Genomic DNA, 18,616 nt, shown 5'->3' with positions numbered 1-18,616 from the left:
TGTAGGATGTTTGGATTAAACTTTATTCCTATTGTTTTAGTAATACTTGGGTATTCTGTCATCTCAAGTGCCCATTTCAATTAGTGAACGATCAAGTCACGGTTAGTTTCAATTGTCCAAAAGGTGATTAAGTAGAAGGAAAGTAAGTGCCACTGAGTGGTTGTATTTGGTTTACTTCTGTAATAAGTCCAAACATAACATTCTACCATGGTAATGATAATGATTTAGACTTAAAGATAAAGCCTAATGCACATCTAAACAGATAGGAAGGGAATCTTCTGTCTTATATATACAATATATATGCATGGACTGAGTTAGCCACCATGGAGGGTCCCAGAATTTGGTGTCCTAGGAATCCATTGGACTAAAATATAAAGTTCCAACATGAATATTATTCATGAAAAAATGTTGTTAATGTTAAATAATGCTGCTTAGAATATTTGCCCACAAATCTTTATTGTTAATGTCCATAATGGTCATGTGTTTACCACCCCAGACCTGGTCAGTTAATTGAACCATCTAGGTTGGACTACTCTATAGATAGTGATGGACATTCCTGATGGCTTTGCCAGCCAATAATGTGACAGAACATGTTGATAATGTCCAAAGAAAGCAGCTTATTCTTTGTGTTGCAGTACAAGTATCTTTTATGAGCGTCACCGATATGTCACAGAGGCCCCAAGGGGAAAAGTGAAAACAATAATGCATAGGTATAAATAAAAGGGGTTGCATAACATTACAAAAAAACAATCCAAATCAAACCGACCCAACAAATATTTATTGTCATTCTTAGCCGCCCCTACGTGGATGGATGGAGGTGATTTCAACTTGGCTTTTGCTTTTCCATTTTTTCAATTGAAAAGAGCTTTTCCTATTTTTTTTTTCATTTGTGGTCATAACATGCATGCATCAGGTCTCCCATGTTATCAAGTATTTTTCTAAATGCTTCCATGCCCCTATGGTATACTGAATTTATATGTTTTTTTTTCATTTTATTTTTGTCCTTTTGCAGCTTACTGTTATAGGATGAAAATCATAGAAAGCCCCTGGTTACAAGCAAGCACATACGTGAGTGTTCAACCAGATGAGGAATGTTACTTTTATGTTGTGCAGTATTTCTAGTTTGCTATTTACTTAATACTCTGCTTCTGATGCTTAGCCAAATCTTCTGAAAACTTGGGACCTCTTTGGGGAACTATTTTTTGTTCTCTAGAACAAAAAATATCGAAAACATATTTAATAATTAAAAATTGGTTTCTGTTTTCTATTCTTATGGACAAAAAATACGGTATTTTTAGATAACATATTTTAGCTTTTTTCACTTATTTCGAAGAATTATTTTAGGAAATAATTGTACTAAAATAATTAAAAATAAAATGTTAGATATAAAAATTATTTTTAAAACATTAAAAATAGGTTAAAAATATTTTAGGTTTCCAAGTAAACCTTTGTCCTACAAAAATCGAAAATCAGTTCTTAAAAACTATTTTTTAGAATTGTTTCTGAAAGCAATTGCCGACCCCTCGGCCACTCTTTCGGGAAAAAAAATGCCTATAATTGGCTTCTGCCTTATTCAATCACCCAACCCAAAATTTTGTAGCATTTTACCAAAAAGACAAGTGTTAGTGACAGTTGCTTAGCCACCCTCTGAAGCAACAACGACCGTTCAAAAACAGAGAAGGTCACCAGCACTCAAATATTGCCTCATATGAAATCAACATTCACCAATCTTTAAGCCAGCTGGAAATATTGAAATGTGGCAAAATTGAAAGTCTATTGCTCTGTTTTGTGGCTTTTGCCCTTCCCAAGTGAAAAAAGTCTCTAATGTTTATGGGCAACCCGTCAGGAGTTGGCTATAGAATCACTACTTTCCAACCAAAAGGAATAGAAACAGAGACCCTGTTGTTTGAGGTCATTGCTACAAACCCCAAGAAAGGGAATTGGGTAGGTGCTGTTACCATTTGGGTCATTCTCAATATGACTTAAAAGCATGTTACACTTATTGTAGACGTCTCAAAGTATGATACTGCTTCATGGGTTGAATGGTAGATGAACAGGGGAGGCCTGGCTTGTGTGCGTGTTGTTGGATGGTTTGAATCAGCAACGCCCAGTGACAAGGAAAGCTGATAAGTAATAATTTATAAAAGATGGGGAAACAGAAGTTGGGGTTGCAAATTGCAATTTGAAGTGAGTGCAGGTGGGCCCAACATTGATGGGACCTCAGAGAAAGACAACCATATGATCAGAAATTAAAAGTAGAGGACAGCCTAGTGGCATACGTGGCGCCATGTCAGAGGTTCTCTGGTTCTGGCCTCTTATTGGGTTGTCAAAGATGGCAGGCCGTCCATGGGGCCCCACTGCTGCATCAGCTGAGATCTGATAAACATGCTCCACCCCCTTCCCCCTTTTTTTAATTTCTTCTTTTGGTACCATCACTCATTGACACTGAAGCAGAGCATATCAGAAACCTATGATATGAGGGTTTGTATTAGGAGGCCTGTGGCGTGGAGAAAATGGTGGCTGATTTCAGCACGAAAGCAATATGCTTGTTTTCTAAGGGATGATGGAAATGGAATCCATTCCTAGAAAAATAATGCCCAGTAGCTGATTGTGGACTTTTTCTTTTCTGAGGAAAAGGGCAGAAAGAAAAAAATATTCACCCTTGAGGGTGAAATATAAAGGTGGGAATGGATATTTTGAAACATCTCTTTGAATTTTTTAGAGATAGAAGGAAGTTTTTGAAATAAGATCATTTTTTTTTGTTTTCTTGGTGGTCTATTGAAAGTATCAGAATGATGGCAAGAACAATTGAACATGAAAGTTGTTAAGCTTTTTGAAGGAATCCAAAGGGTTTCACAATTGAAATGCACTTTTCCTTATTAGGTCCAGTGTCATCTCCTGCAGGGTGCCAACCCAACCAATCACGAGTGGGTTTTTCACCATTAGTCAAAAACCCTAAATAATCTACAGTACTCATTCTTCAAATAACAGGCTTCTGAATCTGTTGCAATAATGTATGGGGAGAATGGGAATTCAAAACTAAAAGTGTTGATTTTAGGAAACGTTTTTATTTTTTTTTTCAACTTGAAAACACTAAAAACACTTCTTAAAATCACTATCAAACGAACTCTAAATACTTCTCGTGTTTTTCTGATTTGGACTGAACTTTTACACCTTGCTATTACCACTCTTGAAAGGAAAAATGTTTAGCTTCAAATTCAGAAATCAAAACTTTGACCCAGTGTTTGAGGTGATCAATCTCACTTCAACCCAATTAAAATCATGCTTTATCTCATCATTTTTCAAGAAGCCAATTTTCTAGTTGAATCCAGTTCTGTTCTCCGATGTCCTAGGAGCAGTCATTTTGAATGGCCCAGGCCCAATGAAAGGTTTTTGGTTTTTCTTGATTAAAACGACACCGTTCCATTGCCTTCAAGATCACCGGTGATCGTGCGGCCGCATCACTTCCCAGACAACAATAATGCGAAGCGAGGGCAAAACCGGAAATCAACCAAAAAAAGAAAGGAAATAAACGCGGGAAATAGAGCCGTTATCAACTAAACCCCAAATTTTGGCGCCAAAATCAGAGTTTCACTCGGTTTCGGCTGCCCGTAATTTAACGGGCAGCTCACCACCAACATTTTTGTATCTCACGAAGCTTTCCCCCCAAATATAATCTCTTTTCCTCTTTCACAATATTCGTTCTTCATTCGAACCTACTTCTCTCTTCTTTTCTTCTCCGACACTATTCGCATAGAAACAAAGACCCTTTTCGCTTATTCTTTGTTCTTCCTTTCCCACACCAATTTTCTCTCCCATTTTTCTTGATTTGTTCTGATTCTTTGATCAAATCCCATCTTTTTCTTCACTTTGGTGTTGTTCTGCATCTGGGTTGCTCTGGGTGTTCTAATTGGAGATGGGGTTTTCGGAGAAGCCGCAAGTGGATGGAAGTATAGAATCTGAGGGTAAGAAATGGGTAATCGCCGGAATATCGATACGGGCTCCGTTGAGGCCCGTGAGTACTAAGCCCAGAGAGAAGGAGAGCGATGACGAGGCATGTTCAACGACCCCGACAACGAAAGAAGCGAGAATACCGGAGAGATTGCCGTGCCCGCCGGCGCCTAGGAAGCGACGGCCGTCGAGATGTCATTTGAATGGTGTGAGGGAGTTCTTCACGCCTCCTGATTTGGAATCAGTGTTTATACGCCATGTTGAGAGGGCGAATTAAGGTGTTGAGATTAGGAGGGGTTTTGGAACCCATATAGTCATGAATCTGGTTTCTGCTTTGTTCCTCTTTTTCCGGTTCTCAGTAGTGGAGGAGAGTTGATGATGTACAAAGATAGTATGTTTATGAAATCGGTAGTCTAGTGTAGTTCTTCATTTTTGCTTAATGACAAGTGTTTTTCATTTTTCTCGTTGGTATGTTTTTCGAGTGTTTTTGTTTTGGTTTAGCATTACTAGTCCTACTCTTTTCTTTCCTTTTTCTTTCTTATTTCCATGTTTGTTGGAATGAGATGCACTGCTTTCAGTGCTTAATGTTAAGTGAGGTTTTGAGGATTTTGAGCTTGGATGAACTGACTTCTTTTTTTCATCTCTCTCTCTCAATCTCACATGTTTGTAAAGCTGAAAATGGCATGAGCAGAGTTCATATTTGCTATTTGCTATGCTTATCAACCCTGCTCCGCTCATGATTCTTAAGTGAATCTCTCTGCCCTTTTACTCTTATGTTTCACTGTTTATGAACTCTGCCCCACTCATCATTCATCAAGTCTCTGCTCTGCTCTGCTCCACTCATCAACTCCCACTTCCTCGTCCCTTCACCACCACCTCCCCTTTACATTTTTGTTTTGAACTCTCTCCCAAGTCCCCATCTCTCCCTCTCCGGAGACACATCCATTTGTGTTATTTGCATACGACACCAAACGCCAGTCAATATCTAGCTAAGAATCCAAAAGTTGCTCAACACATGTAAAAGGATATCTTTTTCATGGCTGGTGATGCTGCACGGATGCTTCATACAACTGGTTGACTGTGACAAATCCTTCACAACCTTCCTCAGCGCAAGTACCTTTTTTTATGCTCTGCCACCCTCTCTTTAGTCTTCCTGTGCCCCACTCCCATGACCCACTTCACTTAGAGCTCTATGCCAAACCAACTTCCTCATGCTTCACTGGTGATAAAAGGACAAACGCATATGGAGATTTTAGATTAGAATCCTATGTGGGGTTTAAGCATCGTTTGGTTCAAACACTTCTTGACAAAGACAGTTTGCTGGTTTGGCTTCAACATGGTAAATGGATGTGGTTCAGGATAAGATTTGAGGCATGTTTATCATGTACCAAACCCACATTTGTTTATGGTGGAGTCAGACAGGATATGTATGTTGCCCCTGATCAAGCAAGAAGAGATTTGTGTAAAAGGTGATAAGGGGAAGTTCAACTAATCTAGGATTCCTTTCGCATTATAAATAATGATTTCTAGGGATCACAACCACTTAACAAAGCATCTTGCAACACTTTTAAGTTAAAATTAAGCTCCACCTTTGTCAGCTAGCTAGTAGTCATTTTGAATTGAATGACCTAAGTGTCAACTCCAATATGGTTAGTTGGCATTGATTTTGGACCGTTGGTTTTTTCCCTTCCTTTTTTTCCTGATAGAAATATTTTCCTGGTACTCTTTTATTTTCTCTGCACCCTGCCAAATCAACAGTCTTGCCAAGAAAGTTTCATTTTGAAGCAAAACGTCCGGTTGAATCTTGAGGAAGCTAAGCTCAAATTTCACTACACTGTTTTTGAACATATTATCTACTGTTACAGGCCTAAGTCTAAATAAGCCATACGATTTCACAAAGCTATTTCAATCACAGGTTATGAACATTATTTTTCTCAGCATGAATCTGGGGTATGCAAAAGAACAAAAGGAACAAAAGGGAAAAAAAAAAAACCTACTAAAAGGTGCACTCAAAGCTGCATTCATGTACGATTATCATAAGGACTATCCACTAAATTATCAGTTAAATGGCAAAAGGCATATAAAATACACCCAGTAATGAAAGTACTTTTTCACATGCTAGGTAAACCCTCTCGAGAAAGTAAACTTTTTCCAGAGGAAATGACAAACACTGTAACATTCAATGAATGGATTTTGAATAAGCGAGGACAAGGTGAAAGACCTCTTCTTGTCGTCTCCAAGAAGCTCTCATAAGCAAGTCCTAATGGCCAACTTGGGATTTGCTCGTCTCTGGAGACCTTACAAAGATCATTTAATTTGATAGAGACAACAGTAAAGCTACATAACAAATGATATGATTGCCTGCATATTCATCAGTTAGGCCAATCCAAAGGGTCTTTATTAGAAGCCACAGGCATATTTTCAAATCCAATCCTCAAGTCCCTGGACCCTGTCACCTAGAGCTGTAATGAAGAAGCCCTGTTATGGAGGTCAAGGGAAATACACTAATACACTGCCTAAACCCAATGTCACTAACTTAGCCCAATAATTGCTGTATCAGATTAGTCCTAAGATATCATTATTGAGTCAAAACCGCGTTGAAATAAAACATTAAAAAAGTGATTCCAGAACGTAAGGAAACAAATTAGGGTGTACTATTTGAATAACAACAAACAGAAGATGAATTGATTGTCTAGTGAGCCATGTGGTTGGTGGCTAGCAGTGGACTAGGTCTTCATCACTATAGAAATTTATGAAGATTTCACAGTTTTACTATAAAAAAAAAGTACTCAAAAAATGCAGGATTAGAAGGTGAGAGACTATGGTTTTACTTCACAAATTTGTTAAACAAATTGCATGGACACAACAACATGAAGGGGAAGCACTTAACCTTGGTTTTGAAATGAGGAATAAGTGGGTAAGGTCAGTAGTAAGGAAAAAGTTGAGAATGAAGTAGCTGAGAAAGAAGTCAAAAGAAGAGAGTGGCGGTGGGTTGTAGGGGGAGTGAGAATGAGAGAAAAAAGAGAAGGGTTTGATTGTGGGTAGTTGGTAATTGGATTGGGAAAAAGGGGAGGGGGGAATCCAATGAAGGAGAAGGGGGTAGACATGTACACATGGGGGTACAAGGAATCCTAAGTTACCATAATAAAAGATTCCCCTATTTCCAAATGCTAAGACGGTAAAACCTCATTAAAAAAAAACTCTCCATCGGCTTCCGTTCCTCCTTTTCTTATTGAGGCTTCGGTCGGAGACTCGGAGGCGGCTTTACGCGGTTTTGGGCTGCCCGACCTGCCCGTTTGAATTTCTTTTTTCTTTTTTGGCGGGAAGAACTACACCTAAGTTTCAAACTTTGGATTCATTCCGCAGCGTGTTTCCCGCCAAAAAGAGGAGGCCCGGGAAAAGCGGGCTGTGGCGGCTAATACCCTGTTTGGTTCTAATTTTTGTCTCTTGGTTTCGATCATTTTTGCGTTTGGTCTTTCTCTCCGGGCACTGGTTGGACAACCGTGTGATGGGTGAAGAGTAAAGAAAAAGGGCGGATTGAAGCCGTCAATTTCGTCAATTAGAACCCTGTTTGGTTCTAATTTTTGTCTCTTGGTTTCGATCATTTTTGCATTTGGTCTTTCTCTCCGGGCACCGGTTGGACAACCGTGTGATGACTGATGGCTAAAGAGTAAAGAAAAAGGGCGGATTGAAGCCGTCAATTTCGTTGACTTTTAGAGTTTAAAGATTGATTAATCTAGGATGAACAACATGAATACATGATTAAGGTATGGGATTTTCAGGCAATCTACCCAAAAGCGTCGGAAAAGCAGTTGTTCAAAATTAATCTCATATTAATTTTCAATTGTATATATAGTTCAATATTTAAACCTATATTCATTTTATTTTGGATTGAAATGAAGTTTGATTTCCATATTAATGAAAGCCTACTTAGAACAAGATTTGATTTTGATATTAATAAATTTTTTATTTTTATTCTCATTCTAAAAAGATAATCTATACATTAATGAATATGAATGAAATTGATTCTCAATTCTCGTTCTTTATTTTAACATTCAAAACATGATGGTAAAGTCATTGTTTAATATGATGAATTAAATTTCAATTTTATTTCTCATTTAATTTAATTAGATATGAATTCTTATTTATCCTTAAAATTGTATAATTTTTTCTTTAACTTTTTAAGGTATTTATTTAATTTCTTTAATTTAAATATCACTTGAATATTTAATTTAATTTAATCTAATTTAATTTATCTGTATAACTAAAAAATATTACTTTAATATTTAATTTAATTTAATAATATATGGTTTCTCTTATAGACATACAAAATTTCAATTTATTTTTTTAATTCAATGCTTATAACCAATGGCTAGTGGATGTGGATGTGGCACACGAGATTGTCGGTGAAATTTTGTTGTATTATAGTGGAAGGGAACATAAATAGTACAGAATGCTTATTTTATCGTTATAGCATTTAAAGTGATGGTATCATACAATTTAAATTTCATTTATCACATACAAACCGTCAAACTCATTCTAACATGTCTTATAAAGTCCACATAAAGATAAAAGTTTTTTTTATACAAAAGAGTAAAACAAAAACATAAAAAAGACTCCACATACAAAAGGAGATTCAAATTGGATCGCTTATTATTTCACCTACATACCCATCACAACATGCCTCCTAAAACCTAAGAAGAAAGGCGTTTTCCATACAAAAGAGTAAGGCAAAAACAAAAAATGTTCTACATACAAAGGAAATTTAAGCTGAATTACATGACACAATGATAGAAAATCAAAAACAAACAAATGATGATGATGATGAGGAATACATGTGCCCAACTAATAAGGCACTCTAACAAAAGAGAGGCTTATCGAATACAAAGTATTCGATATACTAATACTTATTCAATGAATACAAAGTATTCGAGTCTCAAATCCAACACCCTGCACCATCACTCTTGAAATCATCTAGTTCAATTAGTGTTAAAGATGTGTTCAAAAGTAGTTCAATCAAAGAAACCATAAAGTAATTGATTAGCAAATTCTTCATCTAGAAGAGTATTTTTTTTTCATAAAAAGTGTTGTCTCGTCACTTCAAAAACATGATAGTTAGTGCATAACATGTCAAGATAATTATTATAAGTGAAATTACTATTAAATATTAACAATGTGCATATTACTTAGTGACTATGTTTATAATAATTTTTACTTTTTTTATTACATATCAATAGGCCTACCCACTCCATTTCCTTGTGAGATAAAGATTAGGCATACAATGAAATGGAAGCTTGTGCCAATACCCAAAAAGGAAAATGGAAGCCTTATGGATGTATCATCATTTGCAGTAGATGGATAAAGTTGACTAAGTTAGATAATGACCACAGAAATCCTAATCCACAAATTGTCACACATGTTTTTTATGCTAGCATTGATACTTGAAGAGTGTTGCTTGAAGAAGTTCATAGTAAAGGCAAAGCAAATTGATTTGAGCAAGCAATGCGACCACTAATACAACCTCCTTGTGTTACCATTGACTCCATGAGTCTTAACCAAAGAAATGGTGTTGTTGCTTCTAGTTTCATCTATACTATCTCAAAAGGAGAGAGATGATGATGATAACGACAGCCATGGTAGAGAGAATGTTGGACAACATAACCAAAATCAACATCCATTAAACTCATTAGTGAATTTGATTTCACACATTGGACTAAGACAAAAACCATGGATCTAAAAATGCTAATCTAAGCATAGAAGTAATCGGTAATGATGTAAACAGAGCAGGTCGAGGCTGAGGAGGGCTTCCTTATCCCTATCTCCCTTTGTAAATTTATTCTTCATTCCTCATTTTACACTAGGTGAGGTAGGGATGGGGATGGGGATGGGGAATCCTTTTTAGCTTTTTAATTTCATAATTTTTATATTTATTTTTAATTTTTAAATATAAAAGTATACATATATATATATACAATCAAGGTGTGGAGGAGGCATGAAATAGGGTCCTCATCTCTAACCCTAACCTAGATTATTACTATGCATCCCCCCTTAATAGGCTTTTCTTGCTATCCCTAGCTATAGGAAGGCATATAGAAAAAGGAGACAAGAAAGGATGATAGCATTTGACACTGAGTCTTTTTCAATCAGTTTTGAGTCCACAAGTATAGAGTCGACACAATGACTCATTAAATGAGATTAACATTTATCATTCTAATGTAACAAGTGAAAGCCGACTACTCCAGATTATGAGATGAAAAGTTTCCAATCTATAGAAAAGCACTAGGTAGGAACCAAGAGACTTATGCGTGACGTATTCATAATCACAACCAATATTATGTAAACTCCTCTTTACGACACCAATGTTGTCTCCATCAAAATAGACTTCATTCTCAAGTATCACCGACACAATTCATTTTCATTTTAGTATTAAAGAGAACTATTAGAATGGAATTTATATAAACTATTAACATTTAAAGAAATTAAATATTAACTTTAATATTAAATGCACACTTTAAAAATTCATATTTCTTATCAGTACACATTACATCATCGTCAAATATCGCAAATTTTGTAAAACATTATTTTCTTCGATAAAACAACTTCAATATGTATTATTGCATGTTTAATCATTTCTTGAAGTTTTTCTCAATTCTTCTATGAGTTTTGATCCATTTCCCTTTCCTAATTTTTCTAAAAGCTGAAACTAATATGCTTATCCACAATATATTCCAAACTAACAAAGTTCAAAACAAAAGAAAAAAAAATCAAAAGGGGGGAGGACCCTTTTTTCTATGTACAGTGAGCATTGTTAATCCACAGCCGAAAGAAACCCTACCACAGAATATTTTTCTTAGATGAATGTGTTGAGAGATAGAGAAGAATAGAAAAAGACAAAGATAATATGAAGGAAAGTAGGCTGCAATGATTTATTTATGCATACCAAGGAGAAATAATAGCACAGGAGGAAGAAATAATGAAATTCAAATGGATGCATCTACAAGGATAAGAGATAATGACAAAATATCAAAGCATGATCCATGTGAAATACATGACATTGATGCACCGACACTAGGCCTAATTCTTATCTGGATTAGTCTGTTAAACGTGACCAATTTCTCACGCTTTAATCTAATCCACCACACAGTTTTCAAGGTTTTGAATAGTTTGACCTCATTCTGTGCCAGAGGTGGAGGTCAAATCTTTATCCCATATGGGTGTGGAGAAGCCTTGAAGATTAGTTTAAGCAGGCAGCCAACGTGACTCATCATAACACAGTCTAAGCAAGCCTCAAATTTCAGGTGCTTTGTGTTACAATTCAAGCAACAAAACCAAAAGCACAAATACCAATTCTGGAGGAGGACCACATCTCAGGAAGGGCTCCTTACTGAACATGACCCATCTAAAAAGGGTGGCCGTAGCTTCTTAAATTCACTTTAAAACTTTTTAATATTTTTGGGAATAAATTTAAGAATGACTAACTGGACCTTCCACCCAAATGCATTTCATTCAGAGTCGGCAAAAGTCAACTCACCTACAAGAGTACCTGATTAAAGGCATTAAACTCTGAAGGATCAATCCATCTACCTTTCTGAAGGTCGACCCTTCAACTGGAATGACTTTTGTTTTTTTTGGCTGACTTTGGCTTGCCATTTATGAACTATGGTACACCATCTTCAATGCCACCTGAGGACTACTAGCAAGTCCTGCTCATTGCCAACTATGATTCCCGTTTTTTCCAAGTTCATGCTTCAAGTTCTTAAATCAATACAGAACCTAATGAATTTCTGCAATGATATTGCCCACATATCATAAGGCCATCTAGGAGAAATGCCAGGAATGTAATGTTTGTGAACAGGAGAGATCAGCCTTGCCTCTCCAAAATCTCCTCAAGAGAGTAAACATTGGCTGCAGCATCTAATGGAAAACAAAAGGATTTTTAAGAAGATTTCTTGAAAATTGGTAATTCCTGCCAAAGGGGGAGCCCTGAATGAGAAAGATACCCTTAAAGTACTCCAGATGAACAATTCACCAACCACGGAAATTTATCATTCCTTTCAGAGGAAGAACCCTGAAAATAGAGGAAGACACTCTTTTAACTCAAGTACTCCAGATGAACAATTCTCCAACATAAGTACTGCCCATGATGAAAAAAGGACCATCGTAGCCAGCTCATTTCTCCTGCTCTTCTTGAAATTCTCAGGCCTAAACAGCAACTCATATTTTGCTGTTAATAAGGCAAGTAGTCAGTATGTTTCAGCTTTCAAACTTTCAGTAAATAGATTGTTTCATTATCATGTCCTCTGTGCTCATCCTTCCCTCTTACAGGGTAGTAGGCACTTTTGAGCTACACAAACATGTAGAATTTTTAAGTGTTACACCAACATTTCTTGAAAATTGATAAAAACTTGAGCCCTGAACGAGAAAGATACTCTAAGCACTCCAGATGAACAATTCACCAACTATGAAAATTTATCATTCCTTTCAAAAAAAGAACCCTGAAAATAGAGGAAGATACTCTTTAAGTACTCCAGATGAACAATTCACCAACATAACCGTTGCCTATGATGAAAAGAGGACCATTGTAGCCAGCTCATTTCTGCTTTCAAACTTTCAGTAAACCAATTGTTTCATTACCATGTCCTCTGTGCTCATCCTTTGCTCTTGCAGGGTAGTAGGCACTTTTGAGCTACACAAACGTAGAGAACTCTTGAACAACCACTGAGAAGTTAGAACTTCATAACCTCATCCAAGGATGCTATGTTCATTGTTTGATGGTTTAGACTGACTAATGCCTTCTACTCATGTCTCCATTAGTGCCTTACACAACCTACACTCAACAAAGCTATTCAAAATTCCAAACAACTTGCTTGCAAGAAGAACTAAAAGCTTCTTAATCCTGAATTCAATTGTGAAAAGCCAGTCTCTAAGCCGGAGTAGATACAAAGCCACACTTCTTTAGAGGAGGGATTATAGGATCATTGAATTTTTGGCTTTAATTGAGTGATGTTGGGCTTATAGTGACTTCTAGACTTTGCATGGGGGAAGGATAGGAGGAGATGAAGGAGAAAGCCGAAGGGTAATGGAGAAAATAAACTTCACCTGCCCCATTGCTTTGTCCTTGTATACTTTATATTTCAAACATATAACCACCATGCACAGGGTCAACCGCAAATAAATATGAAAAACAATAGTCAAATATATAGAAATTGTGGACTTAATCGTTCCCTTTAATCTAATATGAATAACCAAGGCAAAAAAATCAAGGCTATTGGCTACTTGATTTTCAAACAAAAACTTATGCAATAAAAGACTGAATTTGGAAATAGTCTATGTATGAATTACAAACTGAAAAGCAATTGAAGACACCAAAAGTAGTTGCAATGTTCGGCATGTTCGGTAGAAGCAAACAGCACAATAAAGAACTAAAAAAATGTGGTTTTTTTAGATTATAACAAATAAGGAATACTCACATACAACTGATTCAATCACACAACATTGAAGTATTCAAGCATCTGTACAAGCATTATTATTGACCGAGCAGAGTGAACTACTCTCAATTTCACAACACAAACAATGTAAAACATAAGCATTCATAATCAGAGATGGACCAAGAAATGGGAAATATGAACCATTTCCTTCTGACACTGCAAATAACAGAAATTGCAGTTCTTCTACCATCAATTTGACTAATCAAACATTAACCTTGATAAATTAATTTGATGCCCATGTTCATGCAACACTGATAGCTTGCTTTCCTCAACCAACAAGTGTCTCAACCGACGAGAATTCAAAACAAATGCCTCAACAGCATCAGCCTTTATCCCAGAACAATTCATGATATCTAAGTTCTCCAAATATTTGCAGTTTTTAATAGTAGAAACCAAGGCTGCACCAGTTAGCCGTCTACACCCTCTTAACCTCAAATCAATCAGATAATTACATGAAACGAGCATCGAAATAAACTCCTTATCCAACAACATTTCATTATAAGATAAATCCAATTTCCTCAACCCCTTTAAGTTTTGTCCTAATGTGGTGAGCATCCCAGGTACCCTTTCCACCACATCACAATTTATGAGTGCCAATTCTTCAAGCCCATTACCCATGGCTATTACTAGACTCTTGAGGCCATCGCCAGTAACAAGACAGCAACTTTGGAGCCGAATACAGGAGAGGCCCCTGCAATTCTGGGCAATAGCCAAGAGGTGACTATTATGGAGGTCGAGAGGTAACCTAAGATCAAGTTTCCTCAAATTACACCGACATTGGTTAATGAACCTTAGAAAACCCTCTTCACTGCCACCATCATAAACCAATAAGGAATCCAGAGATAAACAATTCTGAGCTAATTTCAGTAAAACCCCATCAACAATACTCCTACATGTTCTGAGCTCCACTTCTTGAAGACCCTGTATACACGTATCAAATGACGAAAACGACCCTCCATCACCGATACTCTCACAGTTGCAGAGGCGCAATTTTCGAAGCTTTTTACAGCTCCTCCATAGCCAACCGATACCGTAAACATCGGACCCAAGGCCCGACAAGCAAAGACTTTCCAAAGGCAATTCTGAATCAGAACCTTCATTTACCCACAACCCATCTTCTTCTTTAGAATCAAATTCTACAACATCTCTGGAACATATAATAATCGATAACTCTTTCAGAGCAGGCAAAAAACCTACCCACCTGAGAAAGAGAGGAGTCGAGAGAGAAATAGTGAGAGAGGTGAGTTGGGTAAAGGAAGCAGACAGAGAAACAAGGGCGGATAGCGAGACAGGGCCGACCAAGAAGCTGAGGCGGCGTAGAGTGGAGCAAGAAGACGAGACAGAGCGGAGGAGGTAGTCGGAGAAGGCGGTGGTGGAATCGGTGGAGGATATAGAGAGGGAAGAGAGAAAAGGATAAAGAGAAAGAAGAGACAACACACAGGGAGGACCGACAGTAGAATTACGAGGGGGGATACAGAGAGAGAGGGAAGTTCTGGAGGTGCGGTAGAGGCGGAGCCAGCGGCGGGAGACGAGAGAGACGGCGGGGAATGAAGAGGAAGGAAGACGGTGGAAAATTTCCTGGAGGAGTTCGTCACAGAGGATTGTATCCATCAGCCAAGTGCCACCCACAGCTCCAAGTTCAACTGACCGCCGACGATGATGAGCAAGAAGAATTAAAAGAAGAACATTGTCGCTTAGGTCTTGCCAAAACGCAGCGTTTAGAAGGGTATTTTCTCTGCTTTTCTCTCACTTTCCTTCTTTCTCTCTCGCCTTTTTTCTGGTTCTTTGTAGGAATTTCAGAATTTGTGAGAAGGAAAGAGTTCTGATTAGGTGAGGGAGGAAGACAGAAATGAAAGAGGTGTGAAATGCCTATATTTGCCTACTCGCGGTTTCAATATACGTGTCACACACCTTCTGTTAGGAGAATAAAAATGGCGAGGGCCTCGACGGCTGGACCCATCCCAATTATCATGCTCATCAAATAACATTAACTACCCAATTTTCATATTAAAAAATCTATGCATTTTATAAATTTATAAATTAAAAAAAATACCCACGTGGCACCCCATCCCATCAATTTTTTTAATCCTTATGATTTATTTGTAATAAATTATAAGAAAGGTATGTAAAGGAAAGGATTCCTTTTTATGTTTGTCTTCCCCATTTGCATTATTATTCTTAAAAAAACATTCATATTTACTTTTTAATTACAACGCGCTTTACATGGGAGGAAGACGAATGGTTTTGGTCTCAATGTTGGCGTTGTTTTCAGACGCCACCTCATGTGCCGTCGCAATTTCGTGAAAGGAAATTAAATATGGACACCAACAACGCCAGAAAATCCACTCGCACCTCATGTTGCGTCATGCGTGAGATGATAGATTAAATGGACTAAATATTACGTAAAATAAAAAAATAATTAACAAATATAAATTACAACTCAATTATATAGAAAATTAAATATATATTTTGTTGTTCCAAGGCAGCTGTCACAGCTAAACCCTCACACTCCCAATAAAACACATCAAGCTTTGTTTTCGTCACGTGCAACGCCACCCTACCCCACTCTCTAGTCTCTACCTCAAAATCCATGCATGAAATTAATCACTGTTTCTTTTATTAGATGCAGACTTGATCCAACTCCTAAAAATACTTGCAACAATCCAAAAGTATTATTTCCTTGACGAATGCCCTACCATTTAAGATGGCCTTCTAATCCTTTTAAAATCACTCCAAAACAATTTTTTTATTTTGGATCAAAATCAATCACTTCAACTAACAAAACGTAGTTTTAGGCTTTATTTCATAACAATTTTCAAGAAACGTTCTGACCCTTTCTAAAACAAATGTCTATTTAAGAACCAAAGTTGTTTTCAATCTAATTTTTTATATGGTACTTGATTTTTAATTATTATGCATATTTATATAATTATTTTTTAAAACGGTTATTATAAAATAAGTAAAAACAACTAAAAATTATTCTTTAAAAACATCATATTTTATGTTTTTAGAAATAGAAAACTATTAGACGAGGACAGTCAACGGTGCACCCTGCAAAGAGAGATCCCGCCAATCAGCTTCCTTGGACTTTACAGGTTTACTGACCCGATGACTCGCACATATGTCAAACTCCTTGATTTGTGTTTCAAGACAGGTCGAATGGGGGATCCATGGATCGATGCCCTAAGCACATAGGTGCCTAGAGGCATGCCACGACAGTGCGCATTGCGTTCCACAATCGAGGCAACGACGTTTCCATGGGCATGACTACAGTCCGAGCTTGGGCCACCACCTCGAGCCACATCGGTCCACATCCCGAGTCAATCGACAAACCAGCTCGTCTCAATTCCACATTTCTATTTTTTAGTTATCAAACATACTTTTCTGTTTTTTTATCATAGAGAACAAAAATCTCTTTTCTAAAACAATTATCAAACAAACTCTTAGTAACTCTTTTCCACCACAATCTATTTTAAAAGTAAAAGATGATTTTATTTGAAGGTTAAAAAAAAGGTTTGAATTTTTAATATTGCCACATGCTAATGAGAATATGTGCTTTTATAATTAATTTAAAAAATTGAAATATACGCATTAATTTGTTGAATCCATCTATTCATATTTATTCTTCTAGAAATTCTAACTATGAATGTGTGGGCCTCCGGACCACCATTTTGAGCCAAACAAGAAGCAATCGTGTCATGCATGATCTTTTGTTTTGTAACACATGTGGTTGAAAATGAAACTAGGGACGTAAGAACCAGCCCCACAACTGATCTTTACCCTGCAGAGATCAACTATCAAACGCAACCACTAGTGGGCAGCCCCACACTAGGTTGATGCTGGCCATAAAAAAGGCATGGCTTCAAAGTACCACAGGCAAAGATTCCTAGAAGACACTTTGGATAATAAATAATAAAACACAAGACTTAAACCTATGGGAAAATATATGGAGAGTTTTCACTATTCAAGCAGAAAAAGGATGAAGTAATTAAAGGATTTTGATGCTATTATAAGTTCCTTACCTGTGGAGGTGGGTGTGGAATATTGCCTTTTAACCTCTGGGCATCTTCTTTGATTGTCCAAAACAATAAATATATTCCATGGGGAGCATAATCCGTGTCAGCGAGAGGGCTGGTCTTCATCAATCTTTCTTCTTCTTTCACTTCAATTTACTTCCATTAGCAGCACTAAGCAAGCACCTTTCTTTACTCTGATAACAAGCCAAATGGCCTTTTTTTTAGATGATTCCCTTCAATTCAAAGGAAAGATGTCCACACCACCATATTTTATGGGAATAAACAAGCTGATTTTCCTTTCATAATCCCTCTCTTCTAGGGAATAGACAGATGAGACAGGGAGAGCCAAGTTGAAAACCAATCTATACTCCATACAAAAGGGATCACTGCCATGGATTAAAAGGTATCCAATGCAGGTTTTTAGGTTATGGGTTTTGGTCCCCACCCTGTACTAAACCCAATCCATCCGGTCCATGCTGCAAAATCCAGATTAAGCTAGGTTTTCAGACCCAAAGAACCTGCTTTTAAGTTTTAACCCATAAATTCTTCATTCATTTCTTAAACTGATTAATAATGCCCTATGGTACAGGTGCACCTGTAAGAATTCAGTGAATATCAAATTTACCATGAGAGAAAGCCTCGTAGATGGTCACAAACTACAATCTTATAATGCCTTCATCAATCAGACCCCATTGTAGGTTGGATTGGGTTTAAACTCATGGTCAGCTTGCAAGCCCAAGAGTTCAGCACTCATTTGAGTAAACTAAGCAATCCTACCAATGATATTCCTCACTCTACAAGTTTTAATTGTCTGATCAATCAGCTTCCTTTCTATATTACCATTTATTTGATAACCAATCAACCTCATGTAGTCTTGCCCGTCACATCTGCTCTATTTCATAAAGCTGGATTTTTTTGACAAAAATACCATTTCTTAAAAAAATATATATATTTATTAAAATATTTTCAAACTTCCACACTTTCTATAATTCCAATTAGAAGATGCCTTTGAAAAAATAACTTCAATTCAAATAAAAAAGTCAAAAAGTCAACTGAAGTTATCTCTTCAAAAAACAACTTTCAATTGGATAAAGTGTCATATATTTGTAAATAGTTTCAAAAGTGTCATATCTTGAACAATATTTTTAAAATTGCTGTATT

The 18,616-nt window shown here is 36.8% G+C and overlaps 2 protein-coding genes and 1 long non-coding RNA gene across 3 annotated transcripts in view; 2 read left to right on the top strand and 1 right to left on the bottom strand.

Moving 5' to 3' along the window:
- Positions 1-1,267, top strand: part of LOC109123886 (uncharacterized) — a 28,797-nt gene extending 27,530 nt beyond the window's left edge. Inside the window, exon 3 of the long non-coding RNA XR_002031731.2 lies at positions 1,013-1,267. This is a non-coding gene — a long non-coding RNA (uncharacterized LOC109123886). The remainder of the gene's footprint in view (positions 1-1,012) is intronic.
- A 2,297-nt stretch (positions 1,268-3,564) lies between these two features.
- LOC100268049 (uncharacterized) lies at positions 3,565-4,422 on the top strand. The gene has a single exon (XM_002274375.5). It carries the CDS (start codon positions 3,917-3,919, stop codon positions 4,226-4,228), a length of 312 nt encoding a protein of 103 aa, XP_002274411.1. The 5' UTR covers positions 3,565-3,916; the 3' UTR covers positions 4,229-4,422.
- An 8,952-nt stretch (positions 4,423-13,374) lies between these two features.
- LOC100242204 (F-box/LRR-repeat protein 3) lies at positions 13,375-15,410 on the bottom strand. Its single transcript, XM_002272856.4, has one exon. The coding sequence runs from the start codon at positions 15,048-15,050 to the stop codon at positions 13,638-13,640; it is 1,413 nt and encodes a 470-aa protein (XP_002272892.1). The 5' UTR covers positions 15,051-15,410; the 3' UTR covers positions 13,375-13,637.
- Positions 15,411-18,616: the final 3,206 nt, after the last annotated feature.

This window comes from Vitis vinifera, chromosome 14 (genome assembly GCF_030704535.1).
Source record: "Vitis vinifera cultivar Pinot Noir 40024 chromosome 14, ASM3070453v1".
Classification (NCBI taxonomy): domain Eukaryota; kingdom Viridiplantae; phylum Streptophyta; class Magnoliopsida; order Vitales; family Vitaceae; genus Vitis; species Vitis vinifera.
The sequence above is the reverse complement of the archived record's forward strand: the minus strand, read 5'-3'. Positions and strand labels throughout refer to the sequence as shown.